This window comes from Drosophila mauritiana, chromosome X (assembly GCF_004382145.1).
Source record: "Drosophila mauritiana strain mau12 chromosome X, ASM438214v1, whole genome shotgun sequence".
In the NCBI taxonomy this organism is placed as follows: Eukaryota; Metazoa; Arthropoda; class Insecta; order Diptera; family Drosophilidae; genus Drosophila; species Drosophila mauritiana.
The window spans coordinates 8,381,266-8,407,018 of record NC_046672.1 but is presented as its reverse complement, the minus strand read 5'-3'; the positions used below and the strand labels follow the sequence as shown (position 1 = coordinate 8,407,018).

Sequence of the window (25,753 nt, the reverse complement as noted above, 5' to 3'; positions counted from 1 at the left end):
GAAGAGTGGCATGGCTCCCATTTTCCAACCACAAGTGCCCAGGTATTTCCCTTGAACTAGCCCACTTCTGGAGTTAATCTACGTCGACCGCCGCCGCTTGTTACTTGCGATTAATTATGCTAATGAAAATGCTGGGAAATTCATTTGCCATTTGCGGCTAATTGTCGCACCAGCTGGCGGCACGTGCGGCGGCTCAATCAGATTGCGAATCGGAGAAGTTGAAGTTGAAGTTGAAGCTGAAGCTGAAGCTATCCTATCTGTGCGATCCATCGATTCCCAAAGTTCTCGGATGGCTGGGAACCCCTATACCATTTGCCTTGCCAATTCGTTTGCTATCTGGCGAGACACGCGACCCATTTCTATTTCCATTGCTTTCGCTCGTTTATTCTTCCATTCCCATTCCCATTTCCATTTCCATTTCTATTTTCCAGAACAGAACCCAATCCATCTCCATCGGCAGTCGTCGTCATCAATGGGCGCGTGTTGCTTATAGAATTACCAACTAATTCGGTATTTATGAGGCTTCGTCGAGTGCATTTTGCTGGTCTAGGAATCGCTGTCGGTTGGCTTTCCTTGCCTTCTGTTCTGTTCTGTTTCGCAGGTTGTTTGGGATTGGATGTGGGTTTCGGTTTGGGTTCGGGCTTGGGTTTGGGTTTGGGTTTGGGGGCACCGGAGGAAGCCAGCAAATTGAGATGCTACCCCCGGCAGGCAGGAAATTGTTTTTAATCTTCCGCTGCGCCTTTTCAGCGGCACGTAACCCCAAGCCAAAGAGCGGCGTTAAAATAAAATAGCATCCACTCATTATTTTTGGTAGCATGCCCATTTTGGGGTTGCCACGAGTAGAACGGGACTCGGATTTAGTGCAGCGATAAGATTCGATGCGGTTTGGCACAGATACATAGATTGGGCCGAGATTGCTGCCAAAAAGTGCCAATTAGTTTTTGGCCAGAAAAGAGATGATGCTGCTGCTGCTGGTTGGCCTAATTGGATGCCTGACCTTAAGTTGACACTGGAATTGGGTTATAAAGAAACTTAATTGCTTTAATCCAATATCTCACTATTATAGGACTGCATTATTTAACAAAATAAGCCCAGCCATTGCAAACCTCCTATTACATATAACATTTAAGTAAATGCATCCAATATATATCAACACATCCATATTTGTATATATGTACCTTATCGCTTGCCATTTGCCAAAAATCTATTAGAGTGGACCACTTTTTCTGCTGATTAGCGGTTGCCTGCCGCTGGTCGATTTGTCAGCCGCCACGTGACCGACCCCCTCATCTGATTAAAAGTCCCAGGGAATCCAGGGGCCAGATTCCGATCCCGATCCCAATCCCAATCCCGATGCTTCGGCAGGAGATGATTGGTATGATGATGAGCCGTCCGTCAATGTTTTCATCTTTCACGCTGGGCGACGGCGTTCTGCCTCTTTGGCATTTTATTTATCAACTTAATTTCTGGCCTGGCTTCGGCTAATGGAGAGCCATGTGAACCATGTGAACCACCCCCACCATTTCACCAGCCCACCACCATTGACTCCAGTTTCACTGCCCCTTGCAGTGAGAGAAAAAAGGTAATATAGGCTGTAATATGATTTAGAGGGACTAAGAAGTACTATCCATTTGGATGAACAAATAATGCTTGGTTGTGATAATAGTTTTCTGTATGGAAGAAGCCCACTTTTTTGGGCAGTGTAGCCACCCCGTTCCGACGGCGCCTGCTGCACTTGCCCGATAATGTGCGGCGTGTGTGTTTATTTTGATTTCCAGCAGCACGTAACTCCGCCTTCGGAAAGCCCCCCGGAAAACCCGGAGGCTGCGAGAAAACCCCTGAAAAATACCCCCACCCCTCCGACGCAGCAGGTTGAATGGCTTCGCCTTTGAAGTGGCCCGCTGATCAGCCGTGAAGTCGGCAAAAAGTCGATGAAAAAACTTATGCTAAGCAGAATCATCAGTTGAAATTTCGATGGGGAAATCTCATCACACACTGCCTTTTTGTCCATTTCTCGACAACTGATTAATTGAGCTGGAACACAAAGAGTTAACAAAGGACGCTTGTTTGGCACATGGAAAATTTTTTGGCACAAACTCAATAGACATGGCCGAAGAGAAAATCGGGGGAATTAAAGCCGCTAATTAATATGCGACTAATTCCATCTTGTGCTAGCGGATCGCAGCCTGACAAATTAGTCGGGGGATCTGTTTATTCAAGCGCCAGTGGAAATCAATAAATACGAAATATGTTAAAAGTTGTTAATGGACAAAAAGGTGGAGAGGGAATTCTTGAGGTTAAGCATTAGCTGTCGAAATATCGCTAAAATCTATCTGCTATGTTAACTATCTAGTAAGATGTATTATCCATAACTATCTATCTATCTATGTGAAAGCCTCATATGCACTTAAAGAATGAATTGAAAGAATTTGGAGACTGGAAGATAACAAAGACCCAAACTTTTGAGGTGCTTCATCTCGTTGGAGCTGGAGCTGGAGCTACTTGCCCACCTTCGCATATTTCGGCATTCATTCCATGCCATTCCATCCATGGGATATTTCTCTGATGGTAGCTGGGGCCCAACAACAAAAGGTTAAGCTTAATTTGATTAATTAGTATGAAAAATGTTTTGAAAAATACCCATTTAATGCGCAAGCGAGATGGCAGCACCAAAATACGACGATTCCGAGTTCGTTTGGCTGCTATTTAGTACATATATACATACATATTATTCCAAAATATACATATTTATATATTAATATGTGTGTATATGGATTTTCGGGCCTTTGTGTGCTTCGGCTTTGGCAGTGTTGTGGCTTGGAATGTGCTACTTGTATTGAAAAATGGCCCACAACAAAAGATGAGGCTTGGAAATCAACGACATTACATACTGACATTTGCATATATTTGTTATTAAACACGCATTGCTTTAGCATGTGATTTAAGTTGAATTATTTATGCGATTTTATGCTATTTTCGCAGCAACAAAAACGCCACGAATTTATTATTGTTTTTTAAATACAATATTTAAATGACTCGGAATCGCCCGCCCGAAATGCGATAAATAATGCAGTTGGAGTTTGGGTTTGGGTTTGGGTTTGGGTTTGGGCTTGGGCTTGGGCCGGTACTCGTACTCGTGCTGCTGCTGCCCGTTTCTCCCTTTGTGCTCATCTGATCTGATCTGACACTGTCATTGCATAAATTTCGGTTTTTTACAGCTGACAACAAAGCGCGTCCAGCTGACAAGAAGAGTTCGTTAAGGGAAGCCAAATAAATAAATAAAGAAATGCCTCCACGGTGGCTCACTCCGTTCATTCCGCTCGATTCCCGATTCATTGTGCTCCTGATAAAAATATAAACTTACTTTATGAAACACAATCATTTCCGTCGATTCTACGTCGGTGAATTGAATTGAATTGGATCTATGATTGGTTGGCAAATTCCAGGAACAACAAAGTCAGCAGTGCGGTAATGAAACTGATGCAATTTCAAGGAAAAAATCAAATAAAAGTATTACATATAAATTGTGTGTTTTGTGTGCATCATATTTATGTAAGTTATATTTAAACTCATATTAGAATAGAGCTATGAACATTCATGCCTAGGAACCTCAGTGACCTAGTTTCCAATTTAATTTATTAAGAACTTAGCTGCTTAGCTACTTTTTATAATATGAAACTTAGAATGCGTTTACTTAAATATTTTACCTATTGCTTTAAATATTTTAAGCTAAAACAGAACTCCTATAAATCAAATAATAAACTTATAACATAGGAACATTTGAAGCCCATTTGAACGAAGCTCAGTGAACGAACTCTTCTCGCACCGTTCTCACCACCGGTTCTGTTCCCACTGTTCCCAGTGCCATGTGGAATGCGTTCCACACACTCACACGCGCTCCACTTGCGTTCCAAGTGCGCCAGTCGCGCTCTCTCGCTCCCACTCGCAGCAGCTCCGCGTACGGCCATCTCGCTCTGCCGCGGAGGGCGTTCACAATGTCGCGACGCAGCGCGTTGCTTACCGTTAAATTGTCGCCATTGCAGTGCGAGCGAGACGAAAACAGGAGTCGCACATTAATATGCCCTTGTGTGTGTGTCTCTTTTTGTTGCATGTATTTGTTTGCCTATGCGTTGCTTACATTAATGTTTCGTTTCCACCTCCTTCTTCCGTTTCTTCCATCACTTTTGGCTCTTTCTCTGCTCTTTCCGTTCTTTTTCCGATTTTTTTTTGTGGATCCAAAAAGCCACCGTCAACAACATTTTTCGCCTCTCGCACTTCAAAGTCACAAAATTCGTCCTCTTTTCCACCTCTTTTGCTGTCTTCTTTTACCTCTTCCTCCTCCACACCACCTCCTCCCATATTCTTTACCCTCTTTACCTATCTTGTTGTTTTTCTGGGATTGTATGTGGTTTTTTTTTTTGCTCTTTGTGAAATTGGGGGGTTTGATTTTCTACCGTGCTGTTTTCCCTCTTTTCCAGGCATTTTTCTTTTCTTTCGCTATATTTTTCCCTTCTTCATTTGCTGGCAAAAATGTTTCTTTTCATTTGGCCAAACAGGCAACGCCAATCAAGCCAACCCCCATTCCCCGATTTAACCAACCCCCAAAAACCCCCTTTTTTCGGTACATAAGCCCCCTCCCTCCCCAGCCTGCTGGTGGTAGCCCAAATATCGTACATAAAACTCGGTGAAAATCCAGGAGGGTTTTAGGGGGTGGGCCATTTGGTCGTAGGGGTTGGTATAACGGCACCAGAGATAACGAACTAACTAACTAACTAACGTTGAAATCAAAATCAAGCAGGCAAAAATTCCACCTCGATGAAATGAAACGCGGGAAGGAGTTCGATGGCATGGAATACGTACGTGGGATAGGGGGTGGAAAATCGGAGGGAAGCTAGAGAGGAACCAGAAAATAGGAGAATGGGTGAAAGTACAAAGGCGGGAGGAATGTCGAAAAAGAAAACAGGAGGATATATACAGGCAATTGCACTGAGAAAAAAAAGTGGGCCTCTACTTTAGTTCGAAACTAATAAGCAATTATTGTTAATTTAATATTCGATGTATATTCAATATTTATGGTAAGGTACATATGATGTTATAGAGCTACTAGATATAGTATCTAAAATATGAAGTGTTAATTTTGGCCAATAAAGATCATACAAATAGTTCGGTTTTTTAATGCTAGCATTTTTTTCGCAGTGCACGCAAGAAAATCTATGGATAGTGCAAGGATACGTAGCTTGAAATAGGGTGAGTGAAATAGGGTTAGTGAAACAGGGGGCACCATATAGGGGGTGCTCATCGGGTCTTGCACCGATGTAGATGCATATACATATATATGTATGTATATATAGTTACATATCACTGCTGACTAGGCCTTCTCCCTGCGATTTCCTCACCCGATCCGTTTTGCAACAATTTTTCAGTTGACTTCCTTTCCTTTTTCTGTGATGTTTGCTCCTGTTTGTCTCTGTTTGTTTTGGATTAATTGAGGGACTAAGGCAATTAGAGTAAAAATTGATGGGCTTGGGGGATTTGGATTTTCACCAAAAACTGGCCAACTTTATTGGCTACCAATTTGTTGTTCGCCTAGAGGAGTTTCAATTAAGATCGCTTTAAGGTGTGTGGAAAATGATAGAAAATCCGCTTAGAAGAAGGAGATTAAACAAAGGTGTTTATAATTTGTGGGGATTTCGTTGGGAAATAAATTTAATATTTAATAATATGTAAATGCAGTTTTATTTGTATTTAATAGAAGGTTGCTTAAAAGTATCTAGAAGAACCAATTTTACTTACTTAGCTGCTCACCTTCAGTCTTAATAACAAAAGAAAAAACCTTAAATAAAGCAGCTAAACAAAAGACACACAATCAGACAGAAGACAAACAAATAAATGTCGACGAAATTAAAGAAAATAAAACCGTATAAAAAATGAGCGGATTTTCGTTGTTATTATTATTTGGCATTATTATTATTATTCTGATTACATTTTGTTGTTTATTGTTTTAATTTCTGGCTGCTTTTGTAGTCGCTTTTTGCTCTCGGGTAATTTGCTGATTAAAACAACACAAGGTAAGACAACTTGATGCCGTTTTACCTGTCTGTTTGCTGTTTTCAGTTTGTCAGTTTTCAGTTGTCCCTGTGTGTGAATGCTTTTAAGCATTAAGCATTTTGAGTTTTCAATTCATTTGACTTTTCATTGCAAATGCCAGGGTATTATCCACACGCTTTTAAATTAATTAAATGCAGCACCGCCAGCACGGCAGTCACATTTCCAGTGGAGAGGGGGTGCGGAAAAGCCGCAGGGGGTGAGGAGTTATATGTGCATTTGCGTGTGTGTGTGTGTGTAAAAACACTGCACACCAATACAGGGAAAGCAATCCCAAAACTCAAACCCAATGCCAAGTACCCTACGGTAGTCAAGCAGCAACATCAGCAATCATAATCGTTTGACGACGAGTCGAGGGGATCAAACTGAGCGGGTTGGTGCGGGGGGTGGATGAAAATACCCTAACACCCCCCCCCCCCCACACACACACACACACGCCCCTGACCCACCCCCTTTTTGCCACGCACACAAGCAAAAAATACTCCATAATTATATTATTTATAAAGCAATTACAAGGAAGCTGTTAATACTTTTATAACCTAATTAGAACTAGGAGCATCAAAAAAAAGCTGCTAAAAAATACTGGTAATTTAATCAAAACATAAAATAAGAAATAATTTATTCTTAATATTGAATTTACACCCATGTTATTTAAAACTTTTTAAGGTTTTTTTGTTAAGCAAATTAAAACTGAAAATTCGTATTTAAATTCATACAAATTGCGTTCTGTGTGAACATTCGATAATGATGTCGATAATACGAACTGAACTGATAATTCTACGAAAAAAGAACGCTATAGACGAAAGGTCGCCACCCCTGCTGCCCTTTTAACCCCCTGAAAGCCCTCTTAACCCACCGATGGCCACATTTCCCTTATGCTAATTGGCATATGGTAAATTAAGCAGTGCGGCAACCAAAGCAACCAGCAACAACATTCGATTGCAACTAAATATGGCAGCAAATGCAGCAATTTCTGAGAAAATTACACTAGAAATCTGTGGCAGATACTAGGCATTTGCATAACAACTTGCCAAAAATATTCAAATTAAACCAGTTATTATAATAAGTTATCATTTGGTATAAGATTTTTGGAAAACAACCATTTTAGTTGGCAAACGTTTGCGAACAACACCATAGATAAAGTTGCTGTGGCAACTGCAACGGCTACAAAAATTCAGCCGCAATAAAAGCATCGAGTGTAACGAAAGAAGCCATAGTGCTAATGCCAAAAGCCGAAACACAAAGCAAAACACTAGTGACAAAGACCTCACGCCTCGTCACCAACTTTAACTGGCAACCAATGACATTTTCAGCTGAAAAGCGGTACATTTGCCTATACTAAAAATAGCTTCGAAACTATTTTAAAAAACTTATAGCACGGTGACCCAGAAATGCTCTTCTAAACGTGATAGGTTGATGCATTATCGATAACTAAACTACAAACTAAACTTTCGATAATTAAGCTACAAAATCACAAATGATTAAGGTGGCAAGCAAACTGCTATTTTAACCGAAAGTTCCCTAAAAAGTGATGGAAATCCGTTGCAAGTTGCAGCTGCAACACTCACCAATGCCAAGAGCAACATCTCAAGCAGCTTTGCCCGACTAGCAACCTGCAAATCCGGGCAGGAACAACGGAATATTCATCATCGGCAGGAGCAGCAGGAGCAGGAGCAGGAGCAGCAGGAGCAGCGGGGAGGAGATGGAACAATTACCGGGGCAGAGGGTTTACCGACTGATTAGATCGGGGTAACTAATTTCAGAGCCGCATTTCCATTTTCCATTTGTTACGCAACATTTGCAGAGCAAGTGCGAGAGATAGGGATAGAAAGCGAGTGAGCGGGAGAGGGAGAGCTTGTGCTTCTGGGATTTTAAAGGGGCAACGCAGGGGTTTTGGCCCGGGGTTTTCAGGGGGATTCGGCACTCAAGATTGCGTTGCTAGGTGTTGGCATTAACTCGCTGGCAGAGCAGCAACATCAGTCATCATTTAGCCATAATCAAAGCAATCACCCGCAACCAGGGGTATTATTATTATTATAATGGTGGTGGGGGTGGGTGGGGGTTGTTGGATTCTGGCTCTTCACTTCGGCCCGAGAGTTAAGTCAAAATGTTAATGTACCGTTCCCATTCGAATGTTCTGTGTTCTCGTTCAAGTTAAATGCATATGTCAACATTTTGTGGCATTTTCAGGGATTTTCCATTCAACAGGGAAAGGGATAATGCCAACTGCCGTAGGATATATACGAGTATATATGTAGAATATATGGAATAATGAGCGGGGTGTGTGTCGGCTAATTAATGAAATTTTTCACTAGGTTAGCTAGCAAAGGCGTTCGTTTACATTCCGTAATTGAGTTGTTTTCGACGGATATATAATTATCTCGATTTGCATTGAATTGTGCGACAAACAACAAAGTTATTGATTGTCAATTATATACGATTTATATGTACATTCAGTTATTATTTATTAGCTATTACAGTCACTTTGTGGGGATTTATACTGGGGATAGAGCTACCTGGCGGCCAAGGAAGTATTTAGCACATCTTAATTAATTGCCTATATATCAGTTTTATTTAGCATATGTATTGAAAATGCATGAATTTATTGTTTGTTGATTAAAGTCAAAGGCTCTTGGTGTTCAATGCAAATTTATGATGCATTTTTTTAATCAAATAAGGCGTAGATTCGTCTATTTAGGTTGCACTTTAATATATTATTATTTTATGAATTTTAAGCAGACTGTTTTTTAATGGGCACTTTGGAATCCCTAACAGGGGATCGCATTCCGTTCCTTTATCCAAACCAATCAACACCCGAGGCAAAAGTTCGTCCCTTTGTCTGGTCGTATAGGTGATAGTTCCAATTTCAGAGTTATTACCCGATTCGGATTCACTGATTCCCTGCACTCTGAGGTTTCCAAACTGTCAATCAAGCGATCGGCTTTCAGATGGACAAAAAAAGGAGGACTCCTCGAACTCATCTGTTCCTCCCCGAAATCGAAATCAAAATCGTGGCATCCATTGTGCTGATGTTTTGTGTGCTGCCGATGGCGACACCATCGATATATATGTATATATATTGCCAAGATCATCTTTGGGTCCATTGTTCTCAATATATATGTATGCATGCATATAATGATGATCTTGAGGCAGGCGGACAATCCTTGCATTGACATTTCTCACTTGGGCACGATAAGCGATCAGGGATCTGAAAACTCGCATCTCGAATTGGAAGCCGGCGAGTGTCAAAAACCATTTGAGGCCAAAATAGAGCAAACATTTCAATTAGGCAATATCTGGTAACTCAATATGCCTGGGCTGAGCTCGTTTTTTTTCTTTTAAGTCCTCACAAAATGGCGCAACCATTTGATTGATCATTGTGGAGTAAACTAATAAAACAATATCTGAATTTAGTTAGGTATAGTTTCATTTGTATACAAAACTATGTTTTTAAAGCTCTTGGCTTTCCCTTGCTGAATTTAATACGATTTTCCGCCATTTTGCACTCTGCCACAAGGATCCTTGAGCGATCCCTCCCAGAAAACTTGAACTGCGGAGCAGGAAAACTAAGACTCCAATTAGCCTGGCTCTTCAGCTCTGCCCACCGTGGCTCATTAAATAGGAGGTGGGTTTCGGTTCCGGCGTTCGTTCGAGTGTCTCCAGTTCGGGCAAAACGTGAAGCACTTGCTGTCGGCCCCAACACTTGGCATCTGGCCAAGGGAGAGCAGCCACGGGTATCTGGTGACAACGGCAATGCTGGCCAATGGTCCACAAGAGAAACAGAGGCACACAAAAAAAAATCGGTGGATCCTTAGGAAAGTAAAATAATGTAATGTGTATACAAGTCGAAAGAAAGGATGTACCATACCCATGTCCTTTGAGCTTTATGGCAACTTTGATAATCACTTGCTTTCTCCCAGTGCATGGGTGTGGGCTGAGCGGGGGATCTTATAATGTTGCTGTAACTATGCTTCAGCTTCAGGTGGTGGCCAACAGGTGAGCGGGGATTGGAAATGGGCTGGCTCGGTTGGGTGGGGGGATGAAAACGTCAACATAAGCAGGCAAGGTATTATTTTTAAGCTCTTCCTTCATTGTCTGCCCTCCCAGACGTTGACCAGCGACATGGGGAATTGGGGGAAGACAATGGCGATGGAGGACGGTCATCGGGCATCGGGCATCGGGCATCGGGAATTGGGAATTGGTAAACGTGGGTCCAAGACCAAGACCAAGAAAAGCTGAAGAAGAAGATGTTGACGTTGACGTTTGGATCGAACTAAATAAATGTATTTACTTGTACTTTGTGGCTCAATATAAGCAGGGGGAACAACAGAGGTGGGCTGGTGGAATAAGGGCTGAAGGGTTGGGGGTGGGCGGTTGTAATTCAAAACCCTCGCGAACTGAACAACTGAAAGAAGTAAATTAAAAGAACACAAATGCCAACGAAGACAACGGCGGCGAAAAGAGATGGCAACATATATAAATAGGTAGACAGATAGAGTTCAAGATACAGGGGAAATTTCTTAAATACCATAGATGCAATCAATTTGTATATAACAAATGTTTGATCATGTTAAATAGGCTATTTTTAATATATACTGTTAGCTGTTAACAACTTTAGTTGATTGCTATGACACTAGGACTTTGCAATTTGTGTTGTTCCTGAGAAATGTTGTTCTATTTAGCGAATTTCGACTGTAGAGCGGGAAGCCTAAGTCGAAGCTGGCGAAGCACAAATGAAATGCCAAGAAATATGTCAATGAATTCCGAGTGCCCCGACAACCGAGCGATGGAGGGCCCGCGAAAGAGACGGCCATATGCGATGGATGTCGGTGCGAGCGAGAGGGACAGCTAGGGACTTAGTGTGGTCCAGTCCACGGTGCTCATGTCCAAGTGCCCAAGCCCCCAAACCAATCCAATGGAACCTGGACTGAACTGGCCACAGGGAACGCTCAATGTTGGATGTTGGATGTTGTACGTTGGACGTGGGACGCCGTCACATTGATGGACGCGAAATGGGGCGGTGCGGGGGACAAAGGCAGGGGGCTGTTCGAGGGTGGGCGGGGTGGTTCGATGGACGCAGAGGGGGCGGGGCAGCGGCTTAAGCTGGACCCAAGTCTGTCGCTGACTGTGGCCCCCGGTTTTCGGGATACCCTAATATCGATGGCAGTGGTGTGGCCACTTATTCAAGTCACATAACAATGAAAGAATTTAATACATTTATTTACTCAAATTCAAAGTGGAATTATTTATATAGCGAGTCCAGTTATACTTATTTTATTTATTTATTGTTAGTAGTTGGCTTCGGTTTTTTGCAGAATCTCAAATCTATAACGCAGTTTCTTGATAACTAACTATGATTTGAAATTAAGCAACAGTAAACTATATTTTCGTGTTTATTTGGTTTTGCAGGGCATCACGAGTGCGACTTGAATGCAGAAAGATATCTGCCTGTTGTTACTCGCATTTTGATGAGGAAAAATGTGTGCTCTAATTGACAGTTTTTAGATTTTAATCTTTGGCCTCTTGGGAGCAGGCAGGCGAGGGGAATAGAAGGGGATCGGGGATCGGGGATTGGGGATTGGAGAACAGGGAATGGGGATCGGGGATGGGGATGGGGATCCAGTGAGCGAGAGAATTCGACTCCTCGCTAATGCATTTTTAGCGTTTTTGGACGCCCATGCGATGACGATGGACGTGGATGTGGAGATGGAGAGATGGCGAGATGGCGATGGGAGCAGCTTATGGCCACCAACAATGACATGTGTGATGGGCGGTGTGGGTATATTCATATATTCATTCATGCATCCCATATGCTCTTTGTCAATTAAGCAATCAGCAGGAAGTTTGCTGCGCACTTTGCCTTATCATCGTTCGCTCTCTTTCTAGCCGTGTGCCGCCGTCTCTTTCTCGTGGAACTCGCTTCATTGCATCAGAAAATCACATCATCAAAAGCCTGTGCCTTTTTTTAAACGATACCCTCGATCGGGATAATATAGATGGGGTTGCATGAATACCATTCAGAACAAGAAATAGGGGATGCACTTTCATTGTTGTTTTTTTTTCAAGTGATCAACTCTCTGTGGGTAAGTAACATTCACCACATAACTTTGAAGTGTATTGTTTTAATATATTTTTCATTTGATTAATACCTTAAAACATACGACCACTTGTTGCCAAAAGTGTAAACGTTAAAAACAAAAGGAAAGTCTATTTAAATGTGCCCACGGTATGCCCATCGTCGATCATCGTGTGTGATCTTTCCATCCTTTGCCGTTTGCCTTCTGACACTTGACGTTTGTCGTTTGTCGGCGGGCGATTTTCATTTTCACAGCAGTCGCCAAAGTAGAAGGAGGGTTTACAAAATACAAAAAAAAGAAAGAAAATAAATGAAAGGAGCTGGCGAGCGAGGGAAAAAATGCTCGGCGAATTGAAAAGAATGTTGAGCCGCATATTAAATACCACCGCCTGAGCTCAAGTGTCAACAGAACTCTACGACTCCGTCTCCGCCTGCGAATCTGGTGCCCACTCCTCTTTATTCCGATCCGGCTTCAGATTCTGATTCGGGCAATAATCGGCAACAGGGGCGAACTGGCAAAAGTAAAACCGGACCCGGCAAAGACCGCCCGCGGCGTAATTGAATATTTGGAGTGTAAAAACCGCACCCGGGTTTTATGCATCAGCGGGAAAATGATAGGTGGTGATGGCCATCGTGGCTCTTTCACCCTGGAACTTTGCATCAGAAGATGTACCGATGAATGCTCATATGAATCGAAGATTCGTGCAATGATAGGTGTCATTATTATGCGTTTAATTACATTTTGATCCTAGTTTATATGGCTAATAATATGGTGTGCCAATTTATTTGTACTAAAAAGGAGTCTACTTCAAATTTCAGCGATCAGTTCGCCAGGCGACTTACCACTGTACGTCGTAAGGGTGAAAAGGGAGTGTGGGCTGTGTGTGTGTGATGTGTGTAAATAAAATGAATGACTTTTTGCACGCATGTGGGCAAGTGGCTTTTGGGTGAGTGGGAGCGAGTCAAGTCGCCTGATTATTAAAAAACACAAGTACAATAAAAATATAATAATAATAAGCAGCATAATGACGAGCTCAATAACCAAACGAGCACTACAAAAGGCGGCGACACAAAATAATGCCCGAAAAGCAAGCAAAAGGATCCTCATTGAGTCTCTTGCTCCCCCGCCACACCCCTTTTTTTAAGGAGCTGTTGCAAAAGGATGTGGAACGCGAAAGGGGGTTGGAGGGGGACGGGAAAGGGCACTGCGACCACCCTCAAGTAGGGTTGCCAACAAACTCATGAATTGCTCATTTAGTTGCCAGAGCTGCCACTCGAACGAAGAACGCTCGAGTGCCGAGTGCCGAGTGCCGAGCGACGAGCTTTGTGCGCGTCTGAAGAAACTAGCGGAGGTCCTGGGATGACTGAACAATGAAATACCCTGGAAAAAAGGAAATTCTTAGCCGTAGTTCATCTAAGGCGACACGATATCACTCCGTAATCCAAACACTCTGTTAGAAGATAGTATTAGATAAGAGTTATAACAACACAAGTTAAATCTGAATAAACGAAACATAAGTATATCATCACTGTAACATTATTTTGGGAGGTAGAAACTTCTTTAGCCTGCACTCAAAGCATATCAAAGCAACGATATACCCTGCAAACTTGCCCAGCGGCGACAGGGTATCGGAAACAAGGACAATTGTGCCCCGTGTCGAGTGGTCGCCGAGTCGGAAAACAATGCCAAACAATTGACAAGGACCGTACGTACATACATAACGATATATATACATTAAGATATATATACATATATAATTGTATATGCATAGTGTGGCTGGGGTGAATGGGAGCAAGTGGCACCTGTGCCTGGCTTCCTACATCGCTGGCACTCCCACACAAGTATTTGTCTTTGGCATTTGCCATTCGCCAGTTGGTAGCGATGACTTTCCTTTCCATTTTCTTTGTGCCGCTCCTCGGATCTCCACCCCTTGCGTTTTCCCAGCTTTCCCAGTTTGCCCAAGAGCTTAGTGCTCCCAGCCGAGTGCAGTTCCCAGTTTGGCCTGTTTTTATCGGGGCAAAGGTATAGCGATATGGCGACGGTGCCAGACTCGCCCGGATCACTGCCGGATTATAGTGACAATTCAGATCCAATGCGATAAGCGATTAAGCCACCGATCAGCCGGCGGATGAGGAAGAAGCTTACCCTGCGCGGATTACCCAAGGATTCGTGATAAGGTCAGTAGATGGTAATGGGCCAAGGATCTGGTGCGATCATCCTAATACTATTTACCGATTGCGCAAATTTGGTGCTTCCCCCGACAAAAACGCGTTGAAAAATGTTTTTCATTTAAACGACATTTGTGAGTTTTTTCTTTTTGAAGACAGTACATTGGCCCCTTAAGCCAAGTCGGAAATCGGGGAATCGGTGGCTAATTGCTCAGCCATTGTCCAAACAATGACGCAGTTGAATCGAGGAAAACCCGTCGAGCACTTGATTTAATTAGCCCTAATGACCGCCGACCGTCATCACCCTTTACCAACGCAACTCAAAAGCAATCGAGCAGCTAAGTCATGGCGGTAATTGCCTAGAACCAGGTGGGCACAATATCAATATCATCATATCACGCCGCCTAATCGAGAATAATTGCCTCATGATCTTAAAAAAACGACGGTGAATACCGCCAAATTGAATTCAAGTTGTAGAAATCAACACAAGCATTACTTTTCTAAACTTATTTATCGCACATTTTTGTAAGATTTTTACTAAACCATAATGAGTATTTTTTCTACAATAAAAAAGTAAGGCATCAAATACCCCTTACAAAAAATGCAAAAAAATGACCAATTTTGAATTTCCGAAAATCATCAAAAATTTGACATGGTTGGTTAGTTTAGTTAATAAGCTGCAAAAAACTGTAATTATTTTAGCTGTGCGACCATTTTTGGGCATGTAATGGAAAAAACCCCTAAAAACTATATTGCATTTTCACGTAGATTTTTAATACCATTTTTTTAGAATAAAATATTAAGTATTTTTGCTATAACATAAAAAGTAAGGGTTCAAATGTGGAATGGCATATCTCGCTGAATTCGTTACAAAATTTCCTATCGAACTGCATTCAAGCCTGGAAATATTGGATTTTGGCCATTTTTTGCAAATTTTGATGATGGTACCCCTTACAAAAAATGCAAAAAATTGACCAATTTTGAATTTCCGAAAATCATCAAAAATTTGACATGGCTGGTTAGTTTAGTTAATAAGCTGCAAAAAACTGTAATTATTTTAGCTGTGCGACCATTTTTGGGCATTTAATGGAAAAAACCCCTATAAAATATATTGCATTTTTAGCGTAGATTTTTAACACCATTTTTTCACAATAAAATATTCAGTATTTTTGCTATAACATAAAAAGTAAGGGTTCAAATGTGGAATGGCATATCTCGCTGAATTCGTTACAAAATTTCCTATCGAACTGCATTCAAGCCTGGAAATATTGGATTTTGGCCATTTTTTGCAAATTTTGATGATGGTACCCCTTACAAAAAATGCAAAAAATTGACCAATTTTGAATTTCCAAAAATCAGCAAAAAAGTGACATGGCTGGTTAGTTTAGTTAATAAACTGCAAAAAACTGTAATTATTTTAGCTGTGCGACCGTTTTTGGGCATGTAATGGATAAAACCCCTAAAAAATATATTGCATTTTTAGCGAAGATTTTTAACACCATTTTTTAGAATAAAATATTAAGTATTTTTGCTATAACATAAAAAGTAAGGGTTCAAATGTGGAATGGCATATCTCGCTGAATTCGTTACAAAATTTCCTATCGAACTGCATTCAAGCCTGGAAATATTGGATTTTGGCCATTTTTTGCAAATTTTGATGATACCCCTTACAAAAAATGCAAAAAATTGACCAATTTTGAATTTCCGAAAATCAGCAAAAAAGTGACATGGCTGGTTAGTTTAGTTAATAAGCTGCAAAAAACTGTAATTATTTTAGCTGTGCGACCATTTTTGGGCATTTAATGGAAAAAACCCCTATAAAATATATTGCATTTTTAGCGTAGATTTTTAACACCATTTTTTCACAATAAAATATTCAGTATTTTTGCTATAACATAAAAAGTAAGGGATCAAATATGGAATGGCATATCTCGCTGAATTCGTTACAAATTTTCCTATCGAACTGCATTCAAGCCTGGAAATATTGGATTTTGGCCATTTTTTGCAAATTTTGATGATGGTACCCCTTACAAAAAATGCAAAAAAATACAAAATTTAAATTTGCGTAAATCAGCAAAAATGTGATAGTTTAGATGAGGCTTTGAAAGTCTGTACTAGGTGCAGTGCTTCTGTCGCTGAAAGCCTTTTCCCTCTCTTTCCCGGCAGCCCTCCATCTCTCTCTAAGAATCTGCTGTGTTGTTGCTTTTTGTGTGGATGTAAACACGGGGCGGGCCGAACAATAACTGTTGACAGCTCGTAAATTAATAATTTTGCAAAGGCGGCAGCGAAAAGGGAGTAGGAAAATGGTTAGGGAAACTGGGAATGGAAATGGAACTGAAAATCCGGGGCAGGGGCGCAAATTAGCCGCGTTTCCGCCTCGATCCGGCGATCCTACACGACAACAATGATGACAAATAGCAGCGGCAGCAACAAATAAATAGAAAAATCTCCGTGCCCCTGAGCCCTTCTGATACTTTGACTTCCTGTGGCCTTTTGCCGTATCCCAAATGTGTTCCACATTTTCTAGATGGGTATGTATGTATGGTATCGCATATTGAACGCTCCCGTTCGCCTTTGTTGCCACATTTTCACTCTCCAAACAAATTTCAAATCGAAATCAAAACAACAATTTCGATATGCCCATCACTTCGTCGTTTTGCTTGGCAGGAGTTTGTTTTGAAAGAAGCCGACAATGGTGCAAAAATAATAATAAAAAAGGGCATCGGAACTCTGGCTCAATTATCCTTACTCCAATTGTTCAATTGCCAAATTGTTCGATTGCCAATTTTCGAAGTCTCTGAATTGTGCGAGTTGATCTTTAATGAAGTAGCCGCAGTGGGCGGTATCCTTTATCCTTTTCGGGTTCCTTCAATGCAGCGCGTTGATCTGAAATCCTACGAAAAATCATTTGATCATTAGGGAATCTTTAGAATAAAAAGATCGGCAATGGTTGATGGTCTTATTTATCCACTTTAGCCACAGTAGAACCAAGTAGTGATGCACAGCTTAGATGGAGAAAGTACACACCGATCTTTGGACTTTTGCTCCCAGAAATGGAAAACTCTGCTCACCGAACGGCGATGACTGGCAGCTTTCCTCAATTTGTGCGGATGACTGGTGGACGTCATGGCCAGAGATTGTGGATACAGATCGGAAGCCCGGAGAATGACAGATGATTTGTCCGATCGCGATCGTAATTTCAAGCTAATTTGCTGCAATGAAGCTTACAGAATTCAAAATCAAAAAGGAAAATAATACTCATGAAATATAGAAAAAATAGCAAAGTAAGCCGAAATGAAATGAATGAACTTGGCTTTATTTCCTGTGCAATGGAAACGGAATTCAATCTGACAGCTATTTATGGACGCCGATCGACAGGTTCGATCACAAAAGATTCGAAATGGAATCGAATGAATGGTAGGAATGGGAAATCGTGGGCAGCCAGGGGAAAAGTGAAAAGTGTGGGAAATACGTGTTCTTGGAAATCAAAGTCCGGAAAATATCCGAACCCGGCGTAAACAAAAGTCCCATTGTTCCCAAGGAAGTTGCAGTTGCCCAAGGCAAGTGTGTCAATGCAACTGTCCCTTTCTCCAGCTATAGTCGCCTCTCTGTCGCACACTATCCATTCAGTGTTGTCCACCTGGCTATTTTATATAATAGTTATGTATATATTATGGCTTATTTTGCTTCAAAATAACATAAGTTAAAATATTAAACAAAATTGTTTAGTAATACATGTATTAATATTATATACAACGATCTATTCCGAATTTTAGCTCAGATTGGACAGCATTACCTGTCGCGTTCCCAGGCGAACGCTGCTACCTGGTCGCCCCGCCCCCTTTTTTGCCCTTTTTGGACCAACGCCCCCGCCCATGGACCACTGTCAATGTCTTTCCTTTCGGACTGCTACAATTTTAATGCGTGTCCGCTGCGTCAAACGGCATAATAAAGCAGAGGCGGCGGATGAGGATGCGGATGAGGATGCGGATGGAGGAGGAGGAGGGGTCCACCGGCAGTGGCTAGAGAATGGAAAACTAAATGCATGCATGCGTGCGTCTTTTATATTGAAATAAAATAGCATAAAAATGGGCAACTAATGAATTTTCACAGCGATTCCTGCGGGAATCGACCTTCGGTCCACTTCACTTCTGTTCCGTTTCGACATTCCCCGCTTCCATCCTCGTACACGGCGCAAAAATATGTATAACATTTTGAAAAAAATACACATAAATTATGCACCTCACATTACAGAACAACCTAACATTCAAAATGTAATTTGAGTTGAGCAGTGGTAGCTGGAAATAAAATTGGAAATATATTTGAAGGCACTATCATTTGTTTACGGTGTACTCTGTGCTGCCACCCAAAGAAGCCACAAATATACAGAGAAAGAAAATGCGGCGGAGTGTGGGCGCTGCAGAGGTGGTATTCACGTTAATCGCCAAAACCCGAACCCCATTCAAGGAAACAAAAAGAGACATAGCCAACCCCACCCAGAAACCACCCACTAGGCAAACAAAAGGAAACTCAAACCGCAGCACTCGACCACCCACCGCCCACCGCCCCCTGGCGAAGGCTATTCAAGCAAATGTTGTATGAATGTAATTCAATACTTTTTCAATCTTGTTGCCGTTGCCGGTTACTTTTGCCACGATGCACTGAGCACAACTCTAGGTGAGTTCTGGCAATAGAAAATCTTTAGTACTCAGTTGCATGGTTGAAAGTCCAATCTTATACTCATACTCCGAACTTTAGGAATAGCAATTTCTCTCAGTGTTTCGATAAGTAAGAGGAACGAGGGGGAAAATGCTGCTGGCGAAGTTACAACAAATTGGAAACACATTTTACCCTCCAATTGCTTAAACACAATAAAAACTCAAAGCGTATTTGTTAACTATTTATGGTTCAAATTTACTAACAGCAGTGTTGTTTTTGCTGGCGAATAATAATTTCGTAAAAATGATGAACGAATTTTCCGACATTTTACAACACGCTTTCCCATTATTTTCCAGACTCTGACAGTCGTGTCACTTATGCAAGCTTCACGCCAACAGGTCTCTAATTTCACCTCGCTTGTCTGCGCTTTCTTTCTCCACCCCTTCAAAAAGTGCACTTTGTTTTGGTACACTCAAAAAAAAAAGAGATCCAGCTAGATTTAGTTAACAAACAAAATAAACAAGTGAAACTAATACATCCTTTCCTACCAAAAAGAGTGCATTCTAAAAATGGCAAATAAAAGTGCTTACCAAAAGTGGCCAAGTTGGGAAATAAAAAACGCTGCTCCTCCTCCTCATACTCCTCCTCTTCCTCCTCCTCCTCTTCCTCTTCCTCCTCTTCCTCCTCCTCCTCCTTATGTAACCCAAAACCGTTTTCGAATCAAAGCCTCTGTCTGTTTTGGCAAAATGTTCAAAGTGTTTGGCCTCTTTTCGCGTCATCAAAAGGGAAAATGGGACGACTGATGCCTGATGGCCACGCCCCGCGACAGCCCCTGCCATTTCTACGTCATTCACCACCACCCCCCCGGGTGCTGGCTGAGGGGGAGGGGGCGCTAATAGATTTTCTATTACCAGGGGAAGGCAAGGACGCTGCAGGAACACTGGTTACCGGGTACTGGGTACTCGGTATACCGCACCCGTTCACACGCATGACCGAATTCCCATTTTACGCCCCGTCTCTTCCGGGGCCATCGGTCGTGGGCCAAAAGTCCCAGCGGAATCGATGCGGCATTATTATTATTATCATTATTAAAGGAGTCGATATGTGGCGATGGCAAATCCCGGCCAATGCGTATAATATGCCACATGTCCAACCCACTTCATCTGAACCCCCTCTGATTTTGTTTTATATAGATATATATTTTATTTTTCCAAAGAAGCCACAAGCGGCGACCGCAATTTGTGAATGGGATTGCACATGTCAGTATTAGTCGTCAAGATTTGCACTTTAGGGCCGTTGCAAGTGTTTCGTTTATATTAATAATACTAACTATATTACACAAATCACTTAAAAATATGTATCAATTCCATATAATTATTGTCTGCTTATCTTACGACAGATTAATCAAATCATTACTTATCTTTTGAGTTTACAAGCTAGGAGTACTTCATGGAATAATAAATCCAGTGCATCGGAGTGAAATTGCAATCAGAATTATACACATAGTATATATGTATGTATAATCACAGAGTAGTTGGCAATCACACCCCCCTCCCCCTTTTGTGCGTGTTGGCCTATTGAAATAAATTGTAATTAAATGAAATGTACTCCAGGCCGCTGCGACGCAGGCAGCCGGAGGCAGGATCTCCCATTCCCTCGGCTCGGGTCGCCATGTCAACCAGGTCGCCAGGTGGAAAGGGGTCAACAGTGGCTGTGACTGTGGCCGCAAGCATTTTTCCACTTATCCGGGATTAGCAAAAATGCCACATTAAACTAAGTAAACAATTACGGGCAGCGGGGCGATATTTGTCAGCTGCATCAAAAGGTAACAATAACTACGCAGCCAATCAACCTGATAGCTTGCAGAAATGGAAAAACTTGGGAAGACGACAGTATTTTAATTGTATTTAATTATTCACATAAAGCTGGCCCAGGGTGCACAACAATTAGCATTGTACTTTCGCTTGCATGAGTAATTTTCAATGTCTATTTCAATTTTATTGCCTATGTCAATGTGCTCACTGTTCTGGAAAAATATGAATAATAATATTCTTATAGCACATTATGGAATTAAAAATAAACATTATTTTAGATCAATTGAAAGAAACTTTCTCCCCTCCCCTTTAAAGTTTTAAAGTCTCCAAAATTAAACTTAGCCAATATAAAGGTCCCTAAATAAAAAGAACACAAGGATATTCGTCTTTCTTATCTAAGTTCCCCACCTTCTGGATCACAGCTTAATTCTTCTATTTGTCATAATTTGATTCTTCACTTTGCCATAGTAAAGTCATCTAGCAAGACTAAAGTCTCCACTGAAATGATCAAAGGATTAGTGGGTAAAAAGATCCACGGATGCACTCACTCTTATCATAGTTCTCCACCACTCGATCGCTTGCCAACACTGATGCACATCATATCGATCTATCGAAAGCCCGATCGGATCTATTGGCGGCAATCTGCACCCGCAACTGCCATCGCTAGGGTGTTTTCACCGCCTTTTTTATTAAGCGAAAAACAAGTGAAGATTTGCTGCGGGAAACAGGAGCCGCAGGCAACAGGAAACAGGCAGACAGAGAGTACAGCAAAATGCCCGCTGGCGTTGTGAAGACGCCGCTCAGCGGCAGGAAAAAAGATGCGGCTGTGCCGGCCAAATCAGCGGAAAAGACGGCCAGCGGTGGCAAGAAGTTCGTGCAGACGCGTTTGCCCTTTAAGTTAATAACGCCTGGCGGTGGGGCGGGGCCCACGTCCTCCTCCTCCTCATCGTCCCCCGCCACCACCGGCTCCGACCCCGTCACTGTGATCCTGGATGAGGACGATCCCGTTCCCCGCAAGCGAAAGCTTTCGTACGACGATGAGTCGCCATCGGAGGGCACTGGCTGCTCTACGGGGCAACTGCGACGTTCGACCAGCAAGGAGAACTTGAATCTGGCCAGTTCCATAGCCACCAAAAAGGTCAAGACCACGGATTCGATAGCGGATGATGTCATAGAACTGGATGAGGACGAAGCCGACAAGGAGATGGTGGGCCAGGATGAGGTGGTGGAGGCCAAGTCGTCCAAGGTGGTCAAGTCGAAGCCCAAGAAGGCGGAGGCCAAGAAAGGTTCGCCGGCACCCATACAAATCAAGCTGCCATTGGTCAACAAGCGATCAAAGCGCAGAAAATCCCTGAAGAAATCTGAGGAACCGTTGGAGACTTCGACCACGGATATTGCCAAGGGGGACAGCGAGTCCAGCGATGACATAGAGATCATCGCCGAAGAACTGAACCCCCAGAAGAGGCAAAAAGTTCAAACGCCGCGTGAGAAATCCCCAGAAAACAGCTCTGCAAGCGGCAAACAGGAGGAGGAGGTCAGGCAGGAGCATGGAAAGGACTTAAAGAAGCAGGAGGATTCCAAGAAGCCGGGCAAGGAGTCGAAGAAGGAAGAGCCAAAGAACGCAGAACAAAATAAAAAGAACGATCAGGCCACAATAGATCTCTTTATGGGAAAGAAAGTGGAAACTAATAAGAAGGATAAACCGGAGGTCAAGACCGCCGCTAAAGACAACAAGAAAGATCCGCCGATTGCAGAGGATTCCAAGCCAAAAGAAGTCCCAAAGAAGGACACAAGCAAAACCGTAGGAAAGGGCAAGAAGGAGGGAGCAAAGCCATCTGAAAAGAGTAAGAAAGAAGAGAAGGAAGACAGCACAACAAAGTCAAAGAAAGAGAAAGCAGACTCACCTGCAAATAATCTAAAAGAACAACTTGCTGCTGTGAAAAATCAACAAATTGGAGCCAAGAAAAAGACTTCTGAGCCAGAAGATGCGTCGAACTCACAGAAATCGGCGACGGCCAAGAAGGATTCCAAGAAAGACGAGCCATCTACCCAAGTTAAGTCGGACAACGAATCTCCGGAAGCTGCGGAAATCTCGGTGATCCTCTCGACCAGCGAGGCCAACAGTTCCAGCAGCGAGCACGAGATGGATGCGGACACGGACACCGCGGCCACAGACAGAGCCTCCGGCCAAAAGGAGACTCGCCTGAACAGGAAGAGTCTGCCGGAGGAAACCGGTGCCCCAAAGGGTCTTACGCCCAAACAGCAACGACTCTTGGAGCAAAGGAAAAAGGCTCGCGAGGAGAAGGAGCAAAAGCTGGCGGAGGAGCGTCGCCTCAAGCAACAGGAGAAGGAGCATCGCGAGCAGCAAAAGAAGCAGGAGCGCGACGAAAAGGAACAGCAGCGGAAGCTGGAGAAGGATCAGAAGGAGCAGCAGAGGAAGATGGAAAAGGAGGAAAAGGAGCGCAAGCGGCAGGCGGAGATGGACTCCAAGAACGAGGAGAAGCGCAAGCGCAACGAGGCCAAGGAGGAGGTGCAGCGCAAAAAGGACGAGGAGCGCCGCAAGAAGGAGCAGGAGCGTGAGGAGGCCGAGCAAAAGAAGAAGCGCGCCGCCGAGTCCTTCTCCAAGTTCTTCGTGCCCAAGCAGCCCAAGGGCGGCAGCGGATCCAACAACACATCCTACCTGGAGCACGAGCAAAGCAGCTGCGACAGCTCCAAGGCCAGCAGCCAAACGCTGGCCTTTCGACCATTTCAGATCAAGGACGACATGCTGCTGGCACCGATCGTGCGCAACTCGCTCGGCCAGGAGCAGCGCTCCCAGCTAGATAAACTTTTCCGACACCGGGACGAGGAAGCTGACGACGAGGAGGAGGAGGAGGAGCAGGACATCGTCAGGCGAAAACCGCCAAATCGGGCTAATCTCTATATTAGCGATTTGAGCAGCGGACGGCGCAAGCCGCTCAAGATGCAGCGCGATGTGAAGCTCCAGAGACGCACCAAGGACGAGGAGGATGATGACGATGTTCAAGTGATAGGTAAGTGGCTGCAAGATATTAAACAATCATATGTTCTTCACCATCATCTGCATCATCAGATTACCTTTCGCCGGTGGGACTGCCCATCGAGGTGGAGCAGCCCAAGCAGCTGACCCGAATGAAGGCCAAGTATCTGCATTTCGCCGACAACAGGAGGCCTCCGTACTACGGCACGTGGCGCAAAAAGAGCAGCAGCATCTCCGCCCGACGCCCGCTGGCACAAGATAAGGTATGAATCACTTCTTCTGGCGTAAATATCATAACACAAATATCATTAATCATATATCGCAGGTGCTCTTCGACTACGAAGTGGACTCCGATTGCGAGTGGGAGGAGGAGGAGCCGGGGGAATCACTAAGCGCCAGCGAGGACGAGAAAGAGAAGGAGTCAGAGGAGGAATCGGAGGAGGAGTACAACGAGTGGTACGTGCCGCACGGCCATCTCAGCGACGAGGAACTGCAAAACGACGGCGACGGAATGGAAGACGGCCACACGCGGGAGGCGCAGAAGGCCAAACTCCAGGTGCTGCAGCAGGAGTTCGCCCAGGAAATGAAGAAGCAGACGAAAAAGATCAAGGCGCGCCTGCTGGGTCCCGTTTGGCTGGACGAGAACGGCAACAAGTCCGAGCTATTCCCGGCTATCTTTGCCCACACCATCGACATGTACGCCTGTTGGCAGGTGGAGCCACTCAGCCTGGAGCCTCCGCCGGAACCGGAGCGTCAGGATCAGACGCCAGAGCAGCCGGTGCCGCTGCAGCTAGACGATCGCCTCATGCAGCAGCTGGTGCGCCTTACCCACGGCAATCGGAACTCGAAGATGTTTCTGATCAACGAGTATTTAGAGTACCTGAAAACCCAAGCGACCGCCGAGCCCAATCAAACAACGCTGCCCTCAAAGGCTGTGCTGCGCGAGAAATTCGACGAGCTGGCCAGCTGGAAGACCGTGGAGCTGGGCGCACCCGAGGCCGCTCCCGCCAGTGCGAACAGCGCCAAGAAGAGCAGAAAACCGAAGAAGCGCCTCTGCTGGGTGGTGGCCAGCGATATGCTGGAAAAGTTCCAGCTGCCGGATCTCCAGCTGCAGAATCAGTGGAACTACACGTTGACGCCCAAGGTTAGCAACGGACCAGATGCAGCGCAGCAAGATCAAAGTCCACCAACGGATGCGGAACCAGCCGCCTCGCCCGCTGCCAACCAGACTACAAACTCGGCACCCACAACGCCCATCAGTGGACAGGCGCAGGCGGGTCAGGGCGCCAAGAAGCGGGCCACCCTGATCATGTCCGTGCCCAGGGATCAGCCGATTCCCTCGGCCACCAAGAACAAGCTGATCAGCCAGTTCCTGCAACGCCAGAGCGATGCCAGCAAACCCAAGGAGAAGAAGCAGGAGAAGCCGCCGCCCACCGTCGTCGATGATGTGGTGATGCTCTCGGACTAGGAGTAGGATTAAGCTAGATCCCCTAAGGAAATATCGCGATCGCGATTTCGCTTCCTGCTTAGGGAGTATTTTAAGAATACACATTTTTTTTCTCGGTAGTTTCACTCGTAAGTTGATTTAATTTTAAATGTTCCGATGTACGTTCGACTTGTATGTCCTTCTCAGCCACTCCACCCCATCCCCACCAGGATCACCCCTGTCCTACCCAGCACCCCACCCACTCGATCGCAAAGTTTTTAAGAAGCTGAGCAACAGAAGCTCGCCGGATTGCAATTTTCGTTGAGCCAGCTATACATGTATAGTATATGATATATGCAAAAATACACTACCTACCTGATGTTCTTTCATTCGATGGCGATTTTGGGCTCGCATTGGAAATATATAGACACAATACATAAATCTATCATTTCAGTCCCAAGTTGTTGGGGTTTTCTTGAGGGGATCAGTGTGCGGAATAAGTGGAA

At 43.7% G+C, this 25,753-nt stretch overlaps 1 protein-coding gene across 1 annotated transcript; it reads left to right on the top strand.

Moving 5' to 3' along the window:
• The first annotated feature begins 21,472 nt into the window (after window positions 1-21,472).
• LOC117148447 (chromatin assembly factor 1 subunit A) lies at window positions 21,473-25,692 on the top strand. Its single transcript, XM_033315820.1, has 3 exons — window positions 21,473-23,855; window positions 23,915-24,084; window positions 24,147-25,692. Exons 1-3 carry the CDS (start codon window positions 21,596-21,598, stop codon window positions 25,287-25,289), a joined length of 3,573 nt encoding a protein of 1,190 aa, XP_033171711.1. The 5' UTR covers window positions 21,473-21,595; the 3' UTR covers window positions 25,290-25,692.
• The last annotated feature ends 61 nt before the right edge of the window (window positions 25,693-25,753 follow it).